Source organism: Diachasma alloeum, unplaced genomic scaffold (assembly GCF_001412515.2).
Source record: "Diachasma alloeum isolate Michigan unplaced genomic scaffold, Dall2.0 Dall_scaffold_00874, whole genome shotgun sequence".
Classification (NCBI taxonomy): domain Eukaryota; kingdom Metazoa; phylum Arthropoda; class Insecta; order Hymenoptera; family Braconidae; genus Diachasma; species Diachasma alloeum.
Window position 1 is genome coordinate 187,609 of NW_021680995.1, and position 24,035 is coordinate 211,643.

At 38.2% G+C, this 24,035-nt stretch overlaps 1 protein-coding gene and 1 long non-coding RNA gene across 2 annotated transcripts; both read right to left on the reverse strand.

The window, feature by feature from the left end:
- Positions 1–4,927: 4,927 nt before the first annotated feature.
- Positions 4,928–9,838, reverse strand: LOC107045099. The gene is made up of 8 exons (XM_015267233.2): positions 9,732–9,838; positions 9,145–9,371; positions 7,422–7,642; positions 6,987–7,121; positions 6,709–6,763; positions 6,506–6,630; positions 6,193–6,433; positions 4,928–6,096 (listed from the first exon to the last, which is right to left on the reverse strand). The coding sequence occupies exons 2-8, from the start codon at positions 9,368–9,370 to the stop codon at positions 5,915–5,917; spliced, it is 1,185 nt and encodes a 394-aa protein (XP_015122719.1). The 5' UTR covers position 9,371; positions 9,732–9,838; the 3' UTR covers positions 4,928–5,914.
- Positions 9,839–22,885: 13,047 nt separating this feature from the next.
- On the reverse strand, positions 22,886–23,697 carry LOC107045098. The gene is made up of 2 exons (XR_001461412.1): positions 23,590–23,697; positions 22,886–23,489 (listed from the first exon to the last, which is right to left on the reverse strand). It is a non-coding gene; the product is annotated as an uncharacterized LOC107045098 (long non-coding RNA).
- Positions 23,698–24,035: the final 338 nt, after the last annotated feature.

Here is a 24,035-nt window from a genome sequence, read left to right on the forward strand (position 1 = left end):
CCTCCGGAGGGAAACATGCGCTGATTTTTTTTTATTTTTCGAAAAATAAATCTCGGAGAAAATGAATGAGACTAGCGCATGTATCCGGAGGAATGAAAATTTGGGGGGGTTAGGGGGAGGGATCTGAGATTACATTTTTATAAAATTTACCCCTTCGGAAACATGCGCTGATTTTTGATAATCTAAAAAAAAGCATTTCGGAGAAAATCCATGATCATGCGGTTTCTCTGGGGTATTGAAGATAGCCGCATGTATCCGGAGGGGGGTGAGGGAGTGTAGGGAATGAGGAGTAGTCGGGAAGGTAACAATCCACTAACAAATGCAATTAAACTAATAATTACAGATTTATTATCCGCGTCAAATTAATACAAAGGTGAAGAGAAAATAATATGATCTGATCAAGTGTGCGATACGAGCTGTACTGTGAGACTGAATAATATTCGCACGGAAAGGTGTCAGCGAGACTGCCGGATATCCTTCCGATTTGACGAATCAGAAAAGAATACGCGTGACACTGAAGGTGCGAGTGGGATGGCAAATGCCTGTGCTCGTCGTTAGCCAGTGTTCGCGTTTTAGGATGTAGCGAGGCTCTACATGACTCCCCTGCTTGAAGTAAAAAAACGTAGTTTTTGTGAATCTGCAACAGAAAATGATTATTGTAGGAACAGGAAAATTTTTCAGGTTTGGCAAGCAGGTAAAAAACAAAAAAATTTTTGAATGAGGAGACTTAGACGTGGTAGACGTGAATTGTCGGTCTGTTGGCGAATGTTACGCCTCTTCTCCGTCTTCCAGCAGCGGTTGCCGGGCTCGGCTGCGGCTGGTCCTGTTGTTGAGGCTCGTCGGGTAGGCCTTGGTGCGGAGTCTGTCCTGGAAGTTGATCCATGTCCTCCGGCAGCATGTACGCTGGTTTCAGTCGGTCGATGGAGATCGGTGTGTTCTTGTAGTTTCCCAAACCTCCGGACTTGAACCAAATGACGAAATATTTGTCGTGGCGACTGATGACACGAAATGGGCCGATGTATGGTGGTCGGTATGCCATTCGCACGTGGTCGTCGTGAACGAAACCATGCGTACACCTTGATAAGTCCTTGGAGATGAACGTTGAACGTATACCATGGTGTGCAGCTGGAACAGGCGTGATTGTACGAAAATGTTCGCGTAGATTTCTCACCAATTCCGGTGCTGCCGTTTGTTGGTTTGCTGGCACGAGGAACTCTCCGGGTAACTGGATAGGTTCCCCATACGTTAGCTCAGCAGGGGTCGTTTGAAGGTCGTCCTTCCGCGCGGATCTCAACCCTAAAAGTACTAGGGGAAGTGCGTCGAACCAAGCTCCGCCGTGACATCGCAGGGCTGCATTTAGTTGGCGATGTAGCCTCTCAACCAAACCATTTGATTAAGGATGAAAAAGCGTTGTCATGATCCTCTTGGTGCCTAGGATTCGCGTGAGCCCCTTGAACGTGTCTGAGAAGAATTGACTATCTTGATCAGACGAAATTCTCAGAGGTATTCCGAAGCGTGCGATCCAGTGGTAGAGAATCGCGTCAACTACTGTAGGCAATTTTGCATCAATCAATGGAACTGCCTCTAGATACCGCGTGAATCGATCGGCGATGGTCAAATACCAGCTGTGTCCTTTTGAAGCAGGAAGAGAGATAAGATCGACGTGTATGTGTTCGAAAAGTCGCGATGGTGTTTCGATTTCAGCTATTGGTGTAACCGCGTGTCGCGTGACTTAGTTTTTCTGGCATTCCAGGCAGTGTTTGGTACATTCAGAGCAGTCTTTATTCATGCTGGGCCAGACGTAGCGTTGCGTGATGAGTTTCCGTGAACCTCTGCATCCAGGATGAGCCATTGAGTGCAGCGAGTTGAATACTTGGTGTCTCAGCTGGGCAGGCACAGATGGGCGCACTGTACTTGATGACACATCACAGTACAGTGGTTCTTCCATTCCTGGAAGTTGTAGGCGGTCCAGTCGTAGATTCACGTCCGGTCGCTGGAGTAGCCGTTGAAGCTCTTGGTCGTCGCGTTGGGCATCTATGAGCTGTTGCGTTGTGACAGCGGTTGAGACGGCTTCGACTCGTGACAGAGCGTCTGCCACGACGTTGTGTGGGCCCGCGACGTACCGGATGTCCGCAGAAAATTGAGCGATGTAGTCCAATCTTCGGTATTGCCAGGGTGAAGCTCGTTCTGGTTTTTGCTTTAACGCGTTAGTCAGCGGTCTATGGTCAGTGAAACTTATCTTATGACGCTCTTCAAAGATGTGTCTAAAGTGCACTACCGCTTCGTAGATCGCCTGCACTTCCCTGTCGTAAGTCGCGTGTTTTTGCGAGGAATCCGTGAGTTTCCTGCTAAAGAATGCAAGCGGTTGCCAGGAATTGCGGTGTTTCTGCTGTAAAACGGCCCCAATCGTATGATCTGACGCGTCCGTGGAAATGGCCCACTCTGCTTCAATATTTGGATGAGACAACAGAATGGCCTCTGCCAGAGCCTGTTTGCTGCGCGTGAAGGCTTCTTCAAGGGCTGGAGTCCAGGTTACTGGATGCTTTCCTTTGACGTTTAGATCCTGGGTGGCCGCGTTCAGTGGAGCGAAAATTTCTGCTGCTTCCTTGATGAACTTCCGGTAGAAATTTAAACTACCGAGGTACCTGCGCAGTGCTTTTACAGTAGTAGGCCTCGTGAATTCGAGAATCCCGTTGAATCGATCTCTGGGAGGCTTAATTCCCTGGGCGTTGATCGTGTGTCCAAGGAAAATGACCTCTAGATGCCCCAGGACTGATTTGGCGACATTTACTATCAATCCGTAGTCCTGTAGGCGTTGAAAAAGCATTCTCAGGTGTTCGCGATGTTGTTCTTCGTTGTCCGATGCTACCAAAATGTCATCTATGTATGGAAATAGAAATGGTAGATCGCGTGTCACTTCATCTATTAGGCGTTGAAAGGTTTGAGCCGCGTTCCTGAGGCCGAACGTCATGTACGGAAATTCAAAAAGTCCAAAAGACGTGATTATCGTGGTTTTTCAGATGTCCTCATGTGCAACTGGAATTTGATTAAACGCTTTGACCAGATCTATGGTAGAGAAAATTGTTTTGCGGTACAAGTTGGCAGCAAAATCCTCTAAATAACGAACAGAGTACTTATCTGGTATAGTTCTGTCGTTGAATGCGCGGTAATCTCCGCATGGTCTCCATTCGCCGTTCTTTTTCGGGGCCGAATGGAGCAGAGATGACCAAGGACTTTCACATCTCCTTGCAGTTCCCAGTTTTAACATGCTCAAAAATTCAGCATGCACGCTTTTGAGTTTCTCTGGCGCCAAACGGTGCGCTCTGCAGGAGATAGGTGGTCCCGGTGTCATTCTAATGTGGTGGAGAGGAGAGTGCTCCGTTTTTCTGAGCAGTCCCTCTGATTTCGTTATTGCCGGGAATTCTTTCAGGATGGACGCGTACGGCGAATCCCCGTTGATCTCGAGGTGCTTAACAGGCAGTGCGCGGTAACGCGTAAACTGGCTATTCGATTTTAGGCCTGTTGAGCTGTCGATTAGGCACTCGTTCCTCAAATCCGGCAGCAGATTGAAGTGGTGCAGGAAATCAGCACCAACGATGGGTCTGCTGACGTCTGCCTCGACAAAACGCCACGTTAAGTCTCTGCGGAGACCGAGATCGGGCGAGATGGACGTGTAGCTGCACTTATCGATGATGGTACCGTTGGCTGCGAAAAGTTGATAGCCGCTGGTGTCCCTTTGGTTTGCTGGCCGCCTGCAAGGCGTGACAGAGATGTCTGAGCCTGTGTCCAGTAGGTATCGGGTCCCAGTCGTTCTGTCGGTGATGAATAGGCGGCGGGATTTCAAGTGAGAGACGACTTCCGTTACTATTGTCTCTCCCTGGAGTTTTCCTGAAACTTACAACCGGACGAACAATTACGCGCTCGATTACCAAATTTAAAATGGTACCAGCAGGTCTGCGTTTGTCCGAAGACCTTGGTGTTCGACCTGCTATGCGGGTGGTTGTTGTTGTCTTGCCCGCGGGATCGTGAGCGTGGATGTGAGCACAAGTTTTGTGCTTGCAGGGCTGCGACAGACGCGGTGAGTGCTGCGACCTGAGCGGCCAGCTGTGCGTTTTCCCTTGTACTCGACTTTGTTATCGCCGCAACAGTATCCGGATGATAGACCTCGTGGATCTTGTCTGCGAGCGTTGCTAGGTCATCGATGTTTGCCTGGGGCTGGATCACCAGACATGCTCGGGTGCTCTCCGGAAGATGAGTTAGCCAGCGTGCCCTCAAGACTTCATCATCGATATCTGGAACTAAACTTTTCAAATGCCTTAGATATTGAGAGGGTAATCGATTTCCAATCGACTCCCGATCAAGTAATTGGATAAGATTTGCTTCCTTTGACTTTGTAAATCGAGCAACCCCCATGGAAAAAAATATATGTGGAAAATATATTTGTCCTATATAATTTATATATGTCAAAATGTAGAACATATATGGAAAAATATAGGTAATATATTATGAGATATATTAAATATATTTAAAAATATAGAAAATTGGTCCATTTTTGTATATGGATTATATATAATAATCATATATGATCCATATATGATCCGTATATGGATTATATATAATAATCATATATGATCCATATATGAGATTTATACAGAGCCATACATAATCGTGTATATGATACATATACATTTTATATATGATTGTATATATATTTTATATATGATTATATAAGACATATATAAAATATATATACAATCATATATGCAGCCGGTAAATGCAAACCCCCGTGGAATTAAATATATATAGAATATATTCGTACTTTTTCTATATCGAGCGATATGCAGACAATAAATTATATATTCAACGGTACTTCTGATTAATGTGAAAAATATATTTTTGATTTCAGACACTATTATGCGGTGAAAGAATATATGTTTAATACATGAATACTTTTTTTTATTCTCTTAGTATATCGTGTGTATGAAAAATAATATGAAATGAAGACGGGTTCCAATTAAACCATATAATGATCATAAATCCTAATAATATCTGGTACAACTATTACCAACAGCATCACTTGTCTAAAGAATCACGCACTTAATGCTATTACCATAATAGACGATGCTTTTTTTAACAACAATATATGCGACAGAATCATTTTCTTATCGTCTCAACATATGATGAATTATTCAAATTAACTGACAAAACGATTTTAAGATCTCCTTATCAACATTTAGTAATTACGACTAGTAATAACAATGAGATGATGTCTGATGTGCATCAGAAACCCTGAAAAACATTCAATCTCCGTAATGATGCTTCATTTTTTCCGCAAGAACCATATAAAATTTCAATGTGTTTAAAATGAGGCGCAAAACCTTAATAACATTTGGTAAATATTGTCAGCACCAGTGATGACATAGAGTTAGGTATTATGGAATTTGATAGACTCTTTTGATGTCAATAATCTTAGGAATAATAAACGATTTTATCTTAAAGTAGGACCTAAAGTGATAACTTAAGTTGACCGCACGGCCAAGTCATTGTGGACCAGGGTCCCCAAAAGTCATAGCCAATAAACTTTAAATAATAAATTGAACGAAGTAATAAACTTGAAATATTCTGGATAATGACTACATCACATCACGTGTTATATCACGGTCGAAAAAACGCTAAAAACTACTTTTGATGATAACTCATTGGAATTAGTAGTAACAGCCATGAGATAGAGTTATGTATTATTCTATCGACTTCACAAACGTTGAAAATTGAGTAGTAATAATTTGTTGAACAAATCAAGTTGAACTGTATCGATTATCATGTATCGATTATTGTAGAACAAATAATTTGCGTAATTATTTTATTTTCAAGCATAAGTTCTTCTAGGAATTTATAAAGTTATCATCACGTCTTACTACTTCTTTGTCGGATTAGTGGGCGTGTGGTTCGTTGATACTTGACTTGTCCCTTCTATCAGTCGTTGCTCAAGGAGATCATTTTTTCTCTTTTGTGCTCGGAGATAATTTAAATGGTCATTACTAGCTTTACCGACGAGTGTTGAATTGAAGGTCTTTGTCTGATGTCTCTCAACGGTATCTAGACAGTACAAGTAGACCTTGAAAAATCTTAATTTTTATGCAATCGGAGAGATCAAGCACTAAAACGAATAATTAAAGTTACACAAAATCTCACCGAAAACCTCTTTAATAATCTTTTTGTCACGAGCTTCATGCCTTTCTGGTTGGGCAATCCCTGCCACTGGTTTCATTTTTCGAGCTCCACCACGTAAATTGCTTGTCAATAAAACTTCGTAGGGGAATAGTACATCATTCAAGGGAGTAGCCATACACGATGCTGTACTTTGGGCAATTGCGTAATCCCACTGGCCTTTATTAATAATAACGCCACTTCCTCTCTTTCCGATCTCAACGTCCTAAAAAACCAGCAATCAGAATACAAAAAAAAATTCATAATCATTAATTCAATTGAAGTAAAATTAATTAACCTTGTCTTTCTCATCTCGTTCTTCATCGTCTCTGTTTCTCGAAGGAGAGGATGACATATTTACATTCACTAGAACATTTTCTTTGTTTGTAAGCTTGTCGATCTGATTTTGCATAGATGTAACAACTGAAAAATAAATTTATTTGTGAACAATCTCACTAATCAGGACTTTCAAGATACGTAATTTCGCAAGTAAACTTTTACCATTTAGGATTGCATCGATCGATGATTGCTGATTTTCACCGTGGCCTTTGACTTTCTAGAATGAATAGAAATCAGACGCTTACATGCAGAATTAAATTGAAAAATCAACAAGATTTTATAAATCATAACATTGAACAAGTAATTTCATTTCTTAATTTAACACAATTATTGTAAAAAAAAATTGAGTGTAGAGTGAACATTGAGCATCTTGCCAATGTATTGTACTTTTTTTCCAGTTTACGACTAAGTTAGATTAAGATTTACACTGGGATATTTACTTTGTTGACGTGGGCGGAGAGATTAGGTTCTTCCCGGCTTCTTTTACTCTTGCTTCGGTCCAGAATTCTGCCATTCTGCGAGACAGTATCATCACTTTCTTGTAAATTCATATCTAGCTGTTTCTGGGTGACACTCTAAGAATAATATTTCCTTATTACTTGTCATATTTATAAGAACGAACCATCATTGTCATTGATGTTACGGAATTATTCTTTCTCATAGAGTGAACAATAGTTTTATCTTTGTTCTCTTGCCTTCATTATTGACAGATTAACGGATTGGAGTAAAGCTCTCATATAGACTCACCTCCTTAATCGCAGGCGTTTCGCCCATTTCTTTTTCAGTAGATAATACTTCAATGTGATCGATTTATTACCCATCACCACTTTCTTACTGAAATTAAAAAATAATAACAAGCCAAAATTGATTCATACCATTGGTAGAATACTATCGAGCTCTGTTGAAGGGGTGCTGTTGACATCTTCAGAGTCACTCGTAGATGATCGTTCTGAATCTTCATCATTCAATACTGGGTCATCATTCAATACTTGAAAGCTCGCGTTGTTAGTGTGTTTTTCATCATGGTTAATCTTCAAATTTGGAGACGCAACGCCTTTCAGTGTTTTGAAGAGTCTCTCACACACTGTTTTTCGATCTGGAATGAATAACAAAATAATGAATATTTTTTTAACCAAAAACGTTGAACTGTCAGTTCATGAATAGAGATATACAGAGTTCAACGATCAATCCAAAAATTTCCTTGTTTTTGAAACAGAATAATAATAATTTTAAATAATTATTTAAGCAAGTTAATACAATAGCAATATCTTGTGACTGGAAGTTTCGTTCTCGCCATTTTTTGATATCATTTATTCAACAAAACTAAAAATATCATCCAACTCATCCATAATTAATGCCCCAGCCTCACCAGCACCTGATATTGTGCTGATAAACTTGAATTAGGTGAATCGACTTTTGCTGATTATGCTGAAGATAATGATGATTATGATCAACAATTGTTGAATTGACTCGTCTCCCTGGGCTTTTTTGACATCGAGGGCACGGGTGACGGGTCCGAGGGCTCTGAAGTATGCGAGGAGCGTGATGAATTTGATGAGGGCTCACAGAGGGACTTGGGAAGAGGTTTAGAGAGTCGAATTGGGAGGATCTGAGGAGATCCATCAAATCTAGAATTCATGCTTAGATTTTCTTGGCTGATGTTTCAGTTTGACAGCTCTGAGCTGATGGGACTGATTTTTAGGTGTCTCAGGATTAGAAAGTGAATTTTAAAAAAAGTTAAATTCAATCCTATTTTAGCATCTGGTACCGCTAAAATGACGTTTACTCGCGCTTCTTTCGATTGATTCAATTTTCTCCATTGTAATTTGGCATTAACTGTCACTTTCGAACGATATTTTTTCGGGGTTATGAATCCTTGTTTCAGTGGAATTGGAGAAGTTTTTTTTTTTTTAATAGGATTAATTAATCTCTTTCATTGGAGAAAGAGTGATGTTTCTGGGTGGAGCAGTGTTTGAAAGAGATGATGAAGGTATAGCAGCAGAGGTTGATGATGCTGATGATGCTGCAGTCACCCGTGCCCATTCTCATCAGCTCCTGAGCGAAATCCATGACTCTTCGCACCGCTCTAAAGGCGTCGTCTTCGTTTGCAGCGAGAGACGGGTTTTGTGGGCATTGGAATGTGATTTATACTTGGATTTAAACTACTGGCCAAATTAGGTGGAGGCACTATCGGTGATGGATAATCCAATCTAGAAATCACTGGTGGATAACTCATTGGGATAATGGAGGAGTGAATGGCGTCTCTGGTGGATTATTGATGTTTACTGCGATTTTTGACGAGCAATTCAAATTTGTGGGGCTCTTCTGAAGGTTCGTGGACTCTCTAGAGTCTATTGGAGAGTTGGAGGCACTGATGGAGTCTCGAGTGAGCTCCACAGGCGATCCTCGAAGGTTCTTCTTTTACTTTTCTCGTTTTGAACAGATCCACAAAGATTATTGTACTTAAGTTGACTTTACTATTTGATTATGAAATGATAACTAACCAAATTCCAGAGAAAATCCTTGAAAATATTCACCTAAATTTTACACATTCTTATCAAATAATTGAATTCAATGAATTAGGACTGGATAAATTACCTGATAATTGAATAATTTCACCATCGTAGCAGGGCCAGCCTCCCAATGGTTCACTCCCTTCATGCCACTTGACAATGTATGACTCTTGATCATCAGGGTCAGTGGCTAAATACGCACCATAATTAAAGTCCTTGATCCACTCTGTGGGTATATCGGGTGTGTACTTTCCTTTATCTGTACCACCAAGCCACTTGATAAGAGCATACTTAGGTGGGGCGTCCATCATTCTGTGGCATAGAATATCGTCGATTGTATTGGTTATGAACATTTTTTTTTTCTTATTTTTCTATTTTCAATATCATTTTCATTACAAATTTTTGGTTTCAAGACATTTTTTTAACCCATTAGTTGTGCTCTCGGTATCAACATTTGAATTGACAACAATGGGAAAATAATTGCAAATATACCTTCGCTCGTAGGTACTGACCAATGCGATTGTCATGGGACCACTATTCATATTATTGTAACACTTGAAAGGGGCAATGAGAGAGTAACTAATAAAGAATTTTGAGGTTATTTTATCCAAATAATAATAATTTTAAAAAATGTATCCAAATAATATGAATAATACTAAGCGAAACACTTACTTGACTGATAGTTATTTTATTTTGTCGAATTCTTACTTTTTAATACACAACAAACAATGTAAAGAAATAGCAATTATCTCACGGCGATCCAGTACGTGAAGCCTGAATAATCGGCACTCAAACACTTCTGCAAGTTTCACCGGACGGCAAGCCCATGGATGCCGGTGTAAACGTGTCGAATACCACGCTGGTCAATTGACTAGTGGGAACCGTTGATAATTTCCCAAATTTCAATAGCAAGGTCATATACCGCAAGGCGTTATGAACATTAAAAAGGAAATGTTTTTAAAAACCACAGTTTCAACAAAACCAATTATTTATAGGTAAATTTTTTGATTATTCAGTGACAGAGTCACTTGCTTGAGCTATGAATTGAGTTTGAGTTAGTATGCGTCAATTTGTGTGTCAACAGTGTGTCAATGTGTGTTGAGTGTCATGTTTTCACATTGTCGCAATAAATAATTATTTTCGTTTTGACCATCATTGAACGAAATTTTTTTCATCATATTTGACGTGTTTCTAACCTGTAAGACGTTAACTTTCATTTACTTCACTTCTACTACTAGACTGTGACTGTTATTCACAAATGGCTTCAAATGGAGACAAGCGCGGGCGTTATAAAAAATATGTGAGTGATCCAACTGGAGAGAGTGTTCCAAGGAGGACTAAATACCGTAGACTTGGCAATTCGATGAAGGGAAACAGGTAAGGCTGATTCAAAATTCCTTTCTTCCAAGAAAATTAATGTCTGCCTTCAAGTAATCGATAACTAATTTCTATTTTTATAGGGTGAAAAGGCCAGGAGCGTTACTTCGGCAATTTTATCGAGAATTGGAAATGCAAATTCAGGTAAATGACGCAATATCAGTAGTGAATAATTCAAATTATTGGTAGACATTACTCAGACATTCCTCAGCGACTGGGACACGGTCAAGTGCCGGCACCTTCCCCTTACTTTAGACGGAAATGTCAGAGGGTAGGGGAGCCCCGGGCAAAATGGGTCGACCGGGCACAACGGGACGCGAGGGCAAAATGGGACGCAGGGCAAAATGGGACACTAGCGGAGATGCATTTTCCGCTAGTGTCGCAAATCGGATTGATTCAAGACGACAGATATAAACTCACTGCCAGAGTAAAAAAAAAACAAAAATCGAATACAATCCTAAAAATTAAAAAGAAAAAAATGAAAAGAAAATATTTTTGAACTATTTTTGTAGGGGGAAAAAAGTGACTCCAATTGAGCTGAAAATTCGTTTCCGCTAGTGTCCCATTTTGACCTGCGTCCCATTTTGCCCTCGCGTTCCGTTGTGCCCAGATGTCCCATTTTGCCCGGGTCTCCCCTAGGTTTTGTCGCAAATCTATCTAGCTATGAGCAGCCCCCTGGCACTCGCTTCAACAGCCGCCCTGTTAATGTGCCGCCACTACGCGGCGCTCATGGCTACCTGCTCTCTTCCCCTACTCGCCCCGCTACCCCCGCTCTTCATTCGACCGCGCATTTTAAAAGGAAGGAAAATAAAACTTATTTACGAATTGCGAATCTATCTCATAAACGACTGGTCTTACGGAAAAATGCCAAAAGACCTTTTTTCTAGCTGATGAAATTTCCTACAAAAAATATTTTTTAACATTTCCTCGTAGAACAATCCGTTCTTCAAACGGAGAATGGTTAAAAGAATTAAAGATGAAAAATTAAGAGTTGAATGTCAATGGTCACATGGGTAATGATCAATCAAATCAGAATCAAAAGTCAAAAATTAAACGGGGAATAGTCAAGCGGATAAGAGTAAACTGTAAAAACTATTTTGACACTTATTAAATTCATTTGACCATTTCTGATTTTTGACAGTGAATATTTGACTTTTATTTGTTTAACCATTCCCTGTTTGACCCTTGACATTTGACTCTTGATTTTTTATTTTTCTTTCTTTGACCATTGTCGAATTGACTCTTGACGTTTGATTCTTGGGCAGTTTCGCACTCTAATCTCGGAGTGGTGGGGACAGGGAGGTGAGTGGGGAAAATAGAGCAGGTAGCCATCAGCGCCGTCTAGTGACGACACGTTAACGGGCCGCGGACGCTATAGGGTTATTTGGTGGAGTAGCAGGGGGCTGGCTATGAGCAACGCTTTTGACATTATCTTCATAAATTTTACATTTCTGAAGCATGTGTACAATTTAAAAAATATCACAAACGTCAATCTTTAATAAGAAATAAATTTCCCGAAAGTTGACATCTGAAAATTCTCAACTTTTGGCTCTGAAATAAAGTTACAAGTGATGGAAAATTAGTAAAATGGTCAAATAATCATTACATCTCCCATTTTGATGTTCTAGGAGCAGCAAAATGGATCAGGTAATCAAGAAATAGATGTGGATCCCCAGTTGACTCAACATCATCTAGAACTAATCATGAATAAAAATTCGAGTCCCGTCGAAATCCGACAAGTACAATTTGATGAAGGCCGAAGCGTAAGTATAATTTATAATTGCAGGACTGAAATATATCAAGTCAAATTTGCACATGCGATTAATTAAAAATGATCTGGACAATGAGTAATTTTGAATCGTATTTCCTGTTGTCAGGAGCAGATAATTGAAATCAGCAATGAGATTAGAGAAAGTTCATGTTCGTCCAGTTCATCCAGAGCAATTTTAGATGTTTCAAATGAGGAGACATCCTGTGATTCGAACGCCATGAATGGAAATGGTGAGGTGGACCATAATTCGTCTGAAATGAGCCGTCCTGAGCAGCCTGAGATGGACAACTTCTAGCCCACAAACGCTGATGATGTTCTTGTGCAATTTGTATTGTGGCACTGGCCATGTCCCTGATGTCAATGGATACCTGGCACCTTTGGTTGCAGAATGCAATGAACTGAGAGAGACTGGATTTTGCTATACTCATGAAGGAAAATTGTATCGACAAAAATGCCAACTACTCCTAGGCATTTGTGACTCCATTGCCAGACCAGAGGTACAAAATAGTACTCAGTTCAATGGCAAGTTTGGTTGGAGTCTCTGCAAACATCCGGGCGAACGAGTTCCAAAGGGCAAAGGGGCAGTTAATGTGTACCCAATTGATGATAATAGTAATGCTTTCGGAGAAGGCCTTCGGACACACAACGAGACGCTTATCCATGCACAAACATTAGAGAAAGGATTGCAAGGGCGCTCAGTTTTATGCGATGCTGTCAGCTTTGACATCATCAAAAATTTACCAGCAGAATGGATGCATAATACTGGATTAGGAGTAGTTAAATAATTCGCTAATCTTTGGTTTAAGTCAAGCAATCATGACGAGCCCTTTTACTGTGGTCGCTCATTACCTCTCGTAGACGAGTTGTTACTGTCATTCAAACCCTCTTTAGACGTATCCAGAACGCCTCGAAAAATGTCTGATCATTCGTACTGGAAAGCACATGAATGGATGATTTTTTTACTATTTTATAGTATTCCAGTCATGAAACGCGTATTATCAAGCAAATATATTAACCATTGGGCACTCTTGGTAGATGCAATATCGATTTTAACGAGCTCCTCGATAATGCTCGCAGATATTTTCTATGCAAAGCAATGCCTCTTCGAGTTCCTCAAAGGTGTAGAGAAGCTGTATGGAAAAGTACATCTTTCCTTCAATGTACATTTACTTACCCATCTAGCGCAGAGTGTGCTAGATTGGAGTCCTCTGTGGACTCATAGTGCATTTGGATATGAGAATTACTATCAAAAGTTGCTTCAATTCGTCCATCGTTCCAATAAGCCATCACTGCAAGTATTCACATCATTCCGACTGCAAATGGTTGTTCATAACCTATATGATATTTGTGCAGATTCCCTCACACGACACCAACGAATCTATATTGATAAATTACTGCTCAGAAAGACATACCCTAAAGTTGCATGTGTTTTCAATCAAATTTCTCTACTAGGAAAGGGACAAATCGCTACGCTCAAGAGGAGAGACTACTTGGCTCTGAGGCGTATCAATGTTCGATTGGATTCTCAAAGAATTGTCAGCTATTTCAATAGAATGATTCTAAATCGCGAAATTTTTCACAGTATTGAACATAGTCGACCTTGGAAACGCCAAAGTTATTATGTCCTCCTACAGAATTCAGAGATTTTTTAGATAAACAGGTTTGTACTCTTCAAGGAGGAAGATCAATTTCGATGCTACGCGATTGGTTATTATTTTGAGAAGCATCATCGTTCATTGATTCACGGAAGAAGTTTAACGCACATAACAGTACTGAAGAATAAAATCGATCATTTAGCAGCGGTCGGCGTTGATGTAATTAAAGAGAAAGTCGTATTCATCCAAATGGCGCAATGTCAGTTGATAATCGCTTGTAAACATCCCAATCACTGTGAACTCATGACGTAAATTGATGATTGTATCCTTAATATATATTTTAACTATTGAATTAGTGACTACATCGCGAGAAAATGTGTCTGGATTTCAAGGAAATTTCCTCATTTTCAGGAACTGTTGATCATGGCAGTTGACAGGCAGGAAATCCTGCATACACAGGCCTTTTTCACTTATTCTAAGAGTATTTTTGTCTAATTTTCAGGAAAATACGCTTGGGGCATGTCAAAAAGTCACTCATTTCATGAATTTCCTCCATCTTAATTTATGGAAAAAATAAATGCCCTGGGGCTAAGAGTTCCTGGAAACAAGTGAATTTCTCTGGAAGTCAGATACGTTTTCTTCTATGTAGGACACCTGTTACATAAATTTGATCATATGTATAAGAAAGATGAAATCTAGGAAAAGATGTAAAAACCCTTTTTTTTCAATTTTTGGGAGCTACAAAAAAGAGTTGACGACATTTTTCTCCGAGAACTCTCATTTCTGCGATAAACTCATGTTTGAAGAGATAGAGAATGTTAACTGAAAGTTGTCCTCACCATTTAACCAATGACTCGATTATAATTATGCATAATTACTTGAGATTGTAAAATATGAATAATTGACGAGATCTAAAAATTGATAATGTAATACAAAGTGTCTGTAAACCTCTGACTTTAACAAGCTTCTAATACTTTAGTTTGTGTTGAGTATACTAAAAAATCTAATAATTATACATGGTGGATTATGATTATCTACTGTTTGTGAATTAATTAAGAAATGATGATTTATTTTGTAGTGCAATTGATATTTTAATAAATGACTGGAATGAATTAATGTATGTTGGAGTACTTTATCAGTAGTAATACCTCGAGAGCTTCAAAATGATGGGATATTTTCTGATACTTTCATTGCATCCAAATTGATGAAGAGACGACAATTTCTTCCTTCGCAAATTCGATTGATCCAATTGATTGTTTAAGAGAAAAAAATACATAGAACAATAAATTGCACGACATAATTTACATTATAGTTTGAATTTTATTTACAGTTAATTATTTTCTCTTTTAATTTAATCCAATTAGAGTGCGGCAGTTATTAACTTTCCGACAAAATCATTGTCATTACTTTTTCAAATTTTAGCCAATAGGATTATACCATACGACATCATGTGGTACAACTAACACGGTATTCAACTGCTAATGTTTTGGATAATTTTCCATACTCGTTATTATATATGAAAGAGAAGAATAGTTTGGTATCATGGTGCAATTTTATTGACGGTGATTGAGCGACTCGACCGTCAAGATGAACTTTCAAAATAAAGGGAATTTTCGCGGCGTGAAATCCATCAACACATGCATGAGATATAAATTAGACATATAGTTTAATATATATCTCATGTATTAAAACTCATATTACAGATATCGATGTCATATACATGATCAATATATGTCACATATAAATGGTATATATGTCTGATATAGATATCATATAAATGTCATATATTGATCATATATGTAAGGAATACATTGTTCATATATGATTACTAGGGCATTATGCGCGCCGACCTTCTGGTGGCGCTGTAGCGCACAATAATTAGATCCGATAATTAGATTCGTGAATGAGATGTTGGTTGAATGCGAACGTTCAAGCTGCTTGCGTACGCGTGACTGCTTGTGTTGAGTACACAATGAACGTAATGCAAGACGTTAGTAACGCGTGGAAAAATCGTTCAGCGGTTGTTCAATCTTTTTTGACAGTTGATAGCGTTGCGCATGTCTTGCGATGCATCCATTGTGCATCACCTATACGTTCGAATCGCTCGCGTGCCCGCGGCTGTTTGAGTCAAATTCGTTCGAGTTGTCCGCGTACGCGTGGCTGTTTGAGTTGAAGAAAAATTCAAAAAATTTATATTTGAATTCAGAAAAAAATATGGATTCTGAATTTACGTACGATTAATAATAAAGATTCCGTACAGTGCATTAAAGCTTCTGAATTTTGATTCAATTTTTTTTGTACTTTTCTATTTTCATTAATTAATAAGAATACTCAGTGAACTCATTGATACGGATCTTGACCATTTATTCGCGATATTGCGAATTGAGTACAACACTTTATCGATTGGCAATAATTTTCCACTTGTTCTTTCTCTTTCGCAATATTCTCAATTTAAAAAATTGAGAAGTTTCTGGTATTCTGATCCATAGTCCTCGATTGAATTGAATATCATTGATAAAGTTCGGTGTATACATAATTCTTAACCGTCTTTTTAATACTCCTTGGTTCAAGGTAAATCTTTAAACTATCCCAACTCCGAACCCGAGAGAGAGCAACATACAATTGTCCATGATTGAAAACATCCTTACGGAGATCAATACCAATTTTTTCGAACGTTTGACCTTGTGATTTATTGATTGTCATAGCAAATGCTATTTTAATAGGGAACTGGCGTCGCTTGAAAGTGAAAGGATAATCGTTTTCCGAATATAAAGTTATGCGATGGATTATTACTATGTCTCCTTTCTGATCTCCCGTTAAAATTTCACAACGTAAAATATTTCGACCAAGTTCAAGAACAAGTAATCTCGTGCCGTTGTATAATCCTTCATTGATGCTTAAATTTCTAATGAGCATAACAATAGAATATTGGCGAAGTCGTAATTGATAGGGAGGTAAACTCGAGGGAGATAAAGTATTTAGATATTCAGTCAATATGGTTCCGGCATATTCACCATTTTCTTTTTCTTCAATGGTATCGACACTTGTATAATTGCATTCAGAATTCTCTTCTAACAGACTTACTACTCTCAAATTGATTTAATCGACATTGACATTTCTTGCTGATAGTATTGCACATTTTGCTGCACCTTTGTATTTCTTGTCCTTCAACAATTCCCCATAGATATCATTGACAATATCATCATTCTGATTGCTTAAACAACACAAAAGAACTTGCAAGTTGTCCGTTGGATCATTCAATGTACCGTTGCCTAAATCTAATGAGAATTGGGCAAATTCCTGCTCACCTGGCAGGACCCTCATATTTTCAGTTAGAGAGTAGGCGATGAACTTTTACCACAATCTACTGTATTTAATTGAAAGGTTGACTGTTTCACTTCGAGTTCCATTTATATGAACTGGTAGGAGTTGATGAAAATCACCACCAAGAATAAATATTTTGCCGCCGAATGGTTGATTATTACCCATAATATCTCGTAGTAATCGATCTGCAACATCTAGTGCGTAACGCGGAGCCATTGGCGCTTCATCCCATATAAAAACATCAGTATTTTTTAAATGTTTTGCATGGTTTGATTGTACTTTAATTGATGAAGTAGAGTCTCCATATAAAGGGACTGGTAACCCAAAAGTCTTATGTACAGTTCGCCCTTCAGGAAGAAGGATTGCAGCGATACCAGTGAAGGCCATCGTACCCACCTTCTTCCCTCGACTTTTTACCAAATGGAACAATGTATTGTAGATGAAAGTTTTACCTGATCCACCAGGACCGTCAATGTAGACGCAATTTATATGCCCTCCGTGATCAAGCGTGGTTAATACATTATCAACGATTGATTTCTAAATCGTGTTGAGCTGATCATATAGTTCAGTTCCTTGATTGATGTGACGTACTGGGAGCATATCAGAATCATTTTCATTAATGTCTTCTGCAGCTTCCATATCCTGGAAATCTGCTATATCATAGCCTTCAACTGCCAGTAGATAAGCTATCACACGATATGCTCTTCTATTGGCAGCTTCTTCGACCATAGTTCTAGAAAAATCTTCTGAAAACTTACCTTTAAACTCCTCCCATAGTTGGTTTGGAAAGAGAGGATGACAATGTACAAGAATTCGCACAAAGAGTTTCCGAAGCTGTGCTGGCATCATCCAATGTGCTGCTTTGTCAATGGCATTGCGTCATTCATTATCATCTTCAATTAAGCCTCGTGCTAAACATGCGTCCGTGAAAGTTCTACATACTTCTTCATTGACTGTTCGCAAATCTTTAAAACTCTTCGCGCCTTTCACATGTAATAACAGAAGCCGAAGATGAAATAATTCAGTCTTGCGCGGGTTCACCGAGTACATACGTCCGATCGAATTGAAATAATTGCCGCGTTTTACCCATTTCTTCACCTTCTGGCCATTCATAACCATATTCTTATATGTGTAATGAGATGGAATGTCTGAATACGTATACTGGTGAGCATCAGGATCTCTGGCGTTCAATCGGAAATATGCAATGAGCGTTGATGTACCAGTCATTGCTTCTCGAATTGATTCTTCATCCATGCTCGTAGGAAGCGTGACACTATGTTCATTGGGGAGACGGACAGTTAATCTAATTACAGGATGGCTTTTTTCCTGCATTTTTTTATCACAAATATGCCAGTATGCTTCATTTGGCCCGACGTATCTTGCTTCAACATGATCTTGTATTTCGTCTCGATTCACAACTTGAGGGCCTCCTGGTCCATCCACGTTGTCATTTGGTCTCGTTGACACTCTAATTGATGCAGCACCATGGCCTTTATAGATATACTTGTAAATATATTTTGGTGCATCAACACTTGCTACAACTTCTACATTAATGTGGCAGTCGAAGATCACAGATAGAAGAGGACAATAGGGCACGACCCATCGATTATCAACCATTCGTCCTCCAGGGAGTTCATATTGGTGTCCAGTGTCTCTCCTACAGTATGTTGGATGACTACGAGCATCAAGCCTCATATCCGATTGGAATGGCTTTGGAAAACATTTCGAGCACTTTCCATCTCTAAAACACCAATCACCGCAGGGGTCATGAATCATATGCTTTAATACAATCCTATGCAATTCTGGATACAAATTTGGATCTGGAATTTCTGCCGAGATAATCTTGTCAATCTCTTCAGCACTCAATAACTTGTTCTTTAATGTTACCAACAAATGGACATGGGGCAATCCCCGCTTTTGAGATTCAATTGTATATACATGAGCAGTTACTTCCCCAAAAATGTTTTTCTTCACAATCAACTCCATTAAATGTTTGAGTTTCATATTGAATACTCGACTACAGATGTCTGGCCTATCAGCTGTTTGATAACCGTCATCAAGATTTTCTTTGATTTCAATCCAATTTGGGTTACATGTCATCGTAATGAAGAGATCAGGTTTGCCGAATTTACGTACCAACGTCATAGCATCCTGATAATGTTGCACCATGTTCCTAGGTGATCCTGCAAAAGTAGATGGTAAGATTATCATTTTACCAACCTGAGCGTCCCTATCATCTGCGACACCCTGCAAATAATCGGCCAACCCCGAATATGATTCAGCCCGTATGTCTTTCTGATGGAATCTGAGAAAATCTACGCGATCTTTCTCTACTTTCACGTAACTATCCACGAGCCATTGTTGGAATAATCGTCGACCTGATATTATAGAATTGAAAGATTCATTATTTCGTTCTGCCATTCTGTATCTAGTGTAGGCTTCCCTGGTAACACGAGTTCTAGATTTTTTCAATCCCTGCACGTGGTTTTCATCATTATTTATAATCAGCTTGAGTTCTTTATCCCAACCAGGCGTGCCATGAGGATAAAACAAAGAATATACCCATGGTTCAACGTTCTTATCCATAGTGCTCACAAATTTCAGTTCCTTGTCCTTCTTGTTTCGAACTGTCACATAAGTGTCAGGGATATCTCCATCCGCAGTCGTGGAAAAAATCGCAGCCACCTCATTCGAACGTTGAACATTATATCGGTTGCGATCGAGTTTTTCCCCTGACTCAAATATTAAATGCAGTTCGTTGTTTGGTGCATTATCATGATTCATATTTTGTTGTGCACGTAATTCCTCAGCCATCATATGATAAGATTTTGCAAACTCATTGTGATCACGCATAGTTTGATCAATTATTTTCAATATATCACGATCCAAATCAGCAAATTGAGTGTGTACACTATTGACTGCTTCTTCAGAGTCAACTAAGAATAATTGTCCAAAAGAAGGTAATTCATTGTGTCGGGGGTAAACCGAAGTATTCATCTGATAATAAATTTGACCTTGGATTTTGAAACAAAAGGGACCTGGTCTGCTGTTATTGAAATTCACCAAGTTGGCATTGAAGGAGGCGAACGAAAAAGAACTATTATAAGCTCGAATTCGTTCGAAAAATAAAGAAGATTTTACATGCGAGCCATCGAAGAGAGGTAACAATTGGTTGGGGAACGGTGGCAATGGATCCAACTTCACTTTCCCGTGTGAACAGCAATCGAAAAATGAATCTCTTTTTTGTGAGACGATCTCACAGCGATAATGTTTTGCATTACAATGCTTACAAATCTCAGACATCTTACCACCATAATGTCGTTTGATATTATTAACATTGACTGCTGCTGATAGAATTCGATCATCATTAGCTTCAAGAAGACATGCCTGTGAAGAATTCTCTGCTAAAAGTGGTTGAGTGGACATACCGTGTGGAATAGCTGATTGATTCGAATTACATGGATTTGTGAGCACAACCTGTATTGATGATGAGCTTTCTGCTTGTGTTCTTTTTTTATTCTCGCGCAATGCACGTTGATACTCCTTATTATATTCACGTTTTCTCCGTTTACATTGTTCTTCTTCTTCAGGTGTACGAACGATTTTTCTTCGTCCCATTTTCGATAATTGATTCAAATATCTAATCTAATCCACGACAAACACATTAAATGAATATCAAATGCAAATGTGCACTTTATTAGTTTAGTTTTTTGGAAATCAGCATAAACTGTGAGAAAAAGTCAATTATGCTTCTGAATTTCATTTTAATGTTTTGCTAACCCAAAGCATCAAATTAAATATCACATTCATTAAAAAATCAATAGTCATCACAAACATGAATTTCAAGTCCAGCCAAATTTCAAGTTCATCAGATAAGCATCAATAATCAACACAAAAATCAATCGTTTCTCGAACCAAATATCAAATTCAACAGAAAATCAATAATCAACACAAAAATCAATTGTGGTTCAACCTAAATATCAAATTTACCAGAAAATCATTAGTCAATACCAAAATTGATTGCATATATTAAATCAATATCGGGGTTCAAATGGGTATGAACACGAAATTAAAAACCAAAAATTGATAACTCAACAAAATAATGTCCACTTTATTCAGAGAATCTCCCCCAAGAGCCCTCAAGTGGACTGCGTTTGGAATCTGAAAAAAGAGAAAAAATCATATGATGAGTGCCTTATATATATACGTAATATTTTCTATGTATAGTATTGCATGGATCTAAACAACGTACTTCAATGGTTCTGCTGAATATTTCTTCGAGCCCTGTGAATATGTATATCGAGTGACAAACAATACAATCGGATCCACAATTGGATTACTTGAGTTGTTCTTCAGGATTCTGCCGATAACACAACTGAGTTCAGTCAAATCTGGAATATATTTTTGTGAGAAAAAAATTTCTACCTCATATAAATGCAATACAATGTAAGCTTCACGCTTATAATATAAATCTACTTGATAGGATATTTAGGCAAGAAGATACACTTATTGTTTGTGATGAGAGGATCATCGAAATAATGATAGCCCAACCCGTATCAGGACAAATGTGATTGATGAAACACCAGTTTTAACGAATTGGCCATTTTCATGAGAACAAAAAATATGTGAATTTCGATCACTGGTCATGTTCAAGACGATTCCTCCCAGAAATAGCTTATTCAAGAACTTAGAGTAGAATATACATACCTCTATTATTCAGTCAATATCACATTTTTCAGAGCTCTGTCAATGCACTTTGTCAACTGGGAAGAAATCCAATTGGATTACCTGAGCTGTCCTCCAGAAACTGTAGAAACACAATAACCGAGTTCAACGCAAACTTGGAACAGACTCATTACATACATTTCAATCATGAACATATATCATGAAATGTCATGAATCATAATACTGACAATTGATTGAAATTAACAATTATATTGAATAATCTTTATTCCGTATTCCACCAATGAAAAGTCTGAGAAATTTGATTTTTCCAGGTTTCGAAATTATGACAGGAATGTACTATTTGAAAACAGTCGAAGAAACAATAAACTATCAATCTACAAACTTCAATGTATTTAGTCATAAACCAGGAAACATTCGAAACATTTTCAAGAGAAGAAGAATATTTTTGAGGGGTGAATATGAAGAGGATAGAAAGGAAGATTTTCCATAGACAATTATTCCAGGAATTTCCCTGAGAATGGAATAATGAATCGAAAAATTCTAAGTCATTGGAATCATCAGCTATAAGAAGGTACCATCTGTTGCGCAACCTCGTGCAGGAACTCTTTTGGCCAGTCTATATACTGAGCCGCAGAGTATTATCGTTCAATTGTTAGAGTAAAATTTTTTTATTGAGCTTGAGAATGATTCAGAGTGGGTTAGATGAATCAAACAGTGTTCAGTTCCAATTATGATAATCATAATTATTTCTTGCAATGCAAATATCCGAGAATCATTCCTTTCGATACTTTAGGAACTCCAGTGGCTGAGTCTCTCTCTCTCTCTCGAACGCACCAGTGAGTGTATCCAAATACCAAACATAAAATTTTGTGGATTTGCCGTTTCCTTGAACACACAATAATCGCAAAGAAATAATAATTTCATTTAAATTAAGAAAAAAGCAATAGTTCTTGTTGATCTTTACTCGTCACAATTTTCTTCTTTCTGACCTCGTTGATTTGTTCCTTTCCCAGTGTATCTGTAAATATTCTTTGCAACACTAAAGATTCTGCACTCCTCTACTGAACACAAAATTTGAACGAAATTTTCCATTTATTTTTGAATACTAAATATTTTGCAAATAATACATTAAAATCAATAAATACACCAAAGGCAAATGGAATTTTGCGAAGAAGACACTCTGAAGTGTATTGAGGGTAAAATCCACGACAGTAACTCCATTAATTAAATCAATAATTAAATAAATCACTAACTGGTATTGGTAAGTATCTGGTAATCATTAAAGTCTCGACTTCAACTACCAAAAAAAGGAAAAAATCCCATCAATTTACCGGGAAATTGATTGATTAACCAAAATAAAGAGAACGATGGATCTAGTTATCAATTGAACAATTAATGAACAGTCATTAATGTCAAAATTAATATGAGAACGAATTTCTATCATTTTGAAACACTTTTCAATGACTTCAGACCGTGGAGAGCGACGAAATTAAATTTTTGTCAATGAAAAAACGAAGTGCTGCTACTCCTTCGATTAATTAGTTAGATATCATCGTCTTCTGGTTCAGCCTCTGGATCAACGAATGGCTTGACAATTGGCTGGACAATTGGCTGGACAACTGGCACGACAACTGGCACGACAACTGGCTCAACAACTGGTACAGCAGGACGAATTTCCTGAAAATCAAAACAAAGAAAGGAAAATCATCTATTTCCTTCAAATGAAGAACCGAGCAAAAATTTTTTTTAATTCAAAAGTTTGTTGATCACTGCTTACACGATGAACATTGGCATTGATTAGAATCAGTTGCTCAAAGGGGATGGGCTGTCCTTCCCTGCGATCAACGCGTGCTCCAGATGGGATTCTGAGAAACAGACGATTTGGCACATATGNACCATCGATTTGAGCATTACGAAAGACATTTTTAATCCATGCTTCAACAGCTAAAAAATGAAAATTGTGTCAGAAATAGGTACCTAAGATAAGCTTATAGAAATATTCGAATCTAAAGAGAAGTTTTGAATGGGAAAAAATTGGATTAGAGGAAAAATTCGGAAATAAAAAAAGTTCCAATGTCAATGAAAACGAAAAATACATATTCATTGAAATGATTGAAAAAAAAATAATATAATAAAATTTCAAGGATGTAATTTTTGATAACCTTGTTATGTCGAAAGAAATTTTAAACATAGAAAGAGTTGAATACATTTGATAAACATGGA

Excerpts from the sequence above, each read along its gene's own strand:
- LOC107045099 (XM_015267233.2), bottom strand. The coding sequence starts at position 9,370 with ATGATGGACGCCCCACCTAAGTATGCTCTTATCAAGTGGCTTGGTGGT. Across the intron at positions 7,122-7,421 it reads TCGATAGTATTCTACCAATG|AGTGTCACCCAGAAACAGCT; the intron begins GTATGAATCAAT and ends TATTATTCTTAG. Across the intron at positions 6,631-6,708 it reads GATCGATGCAATCCTAAATG|TTGTTACATCTATGCAAAAT; the intron begins GTAAAAGTTTAC and ends TTTATTTTTCAG.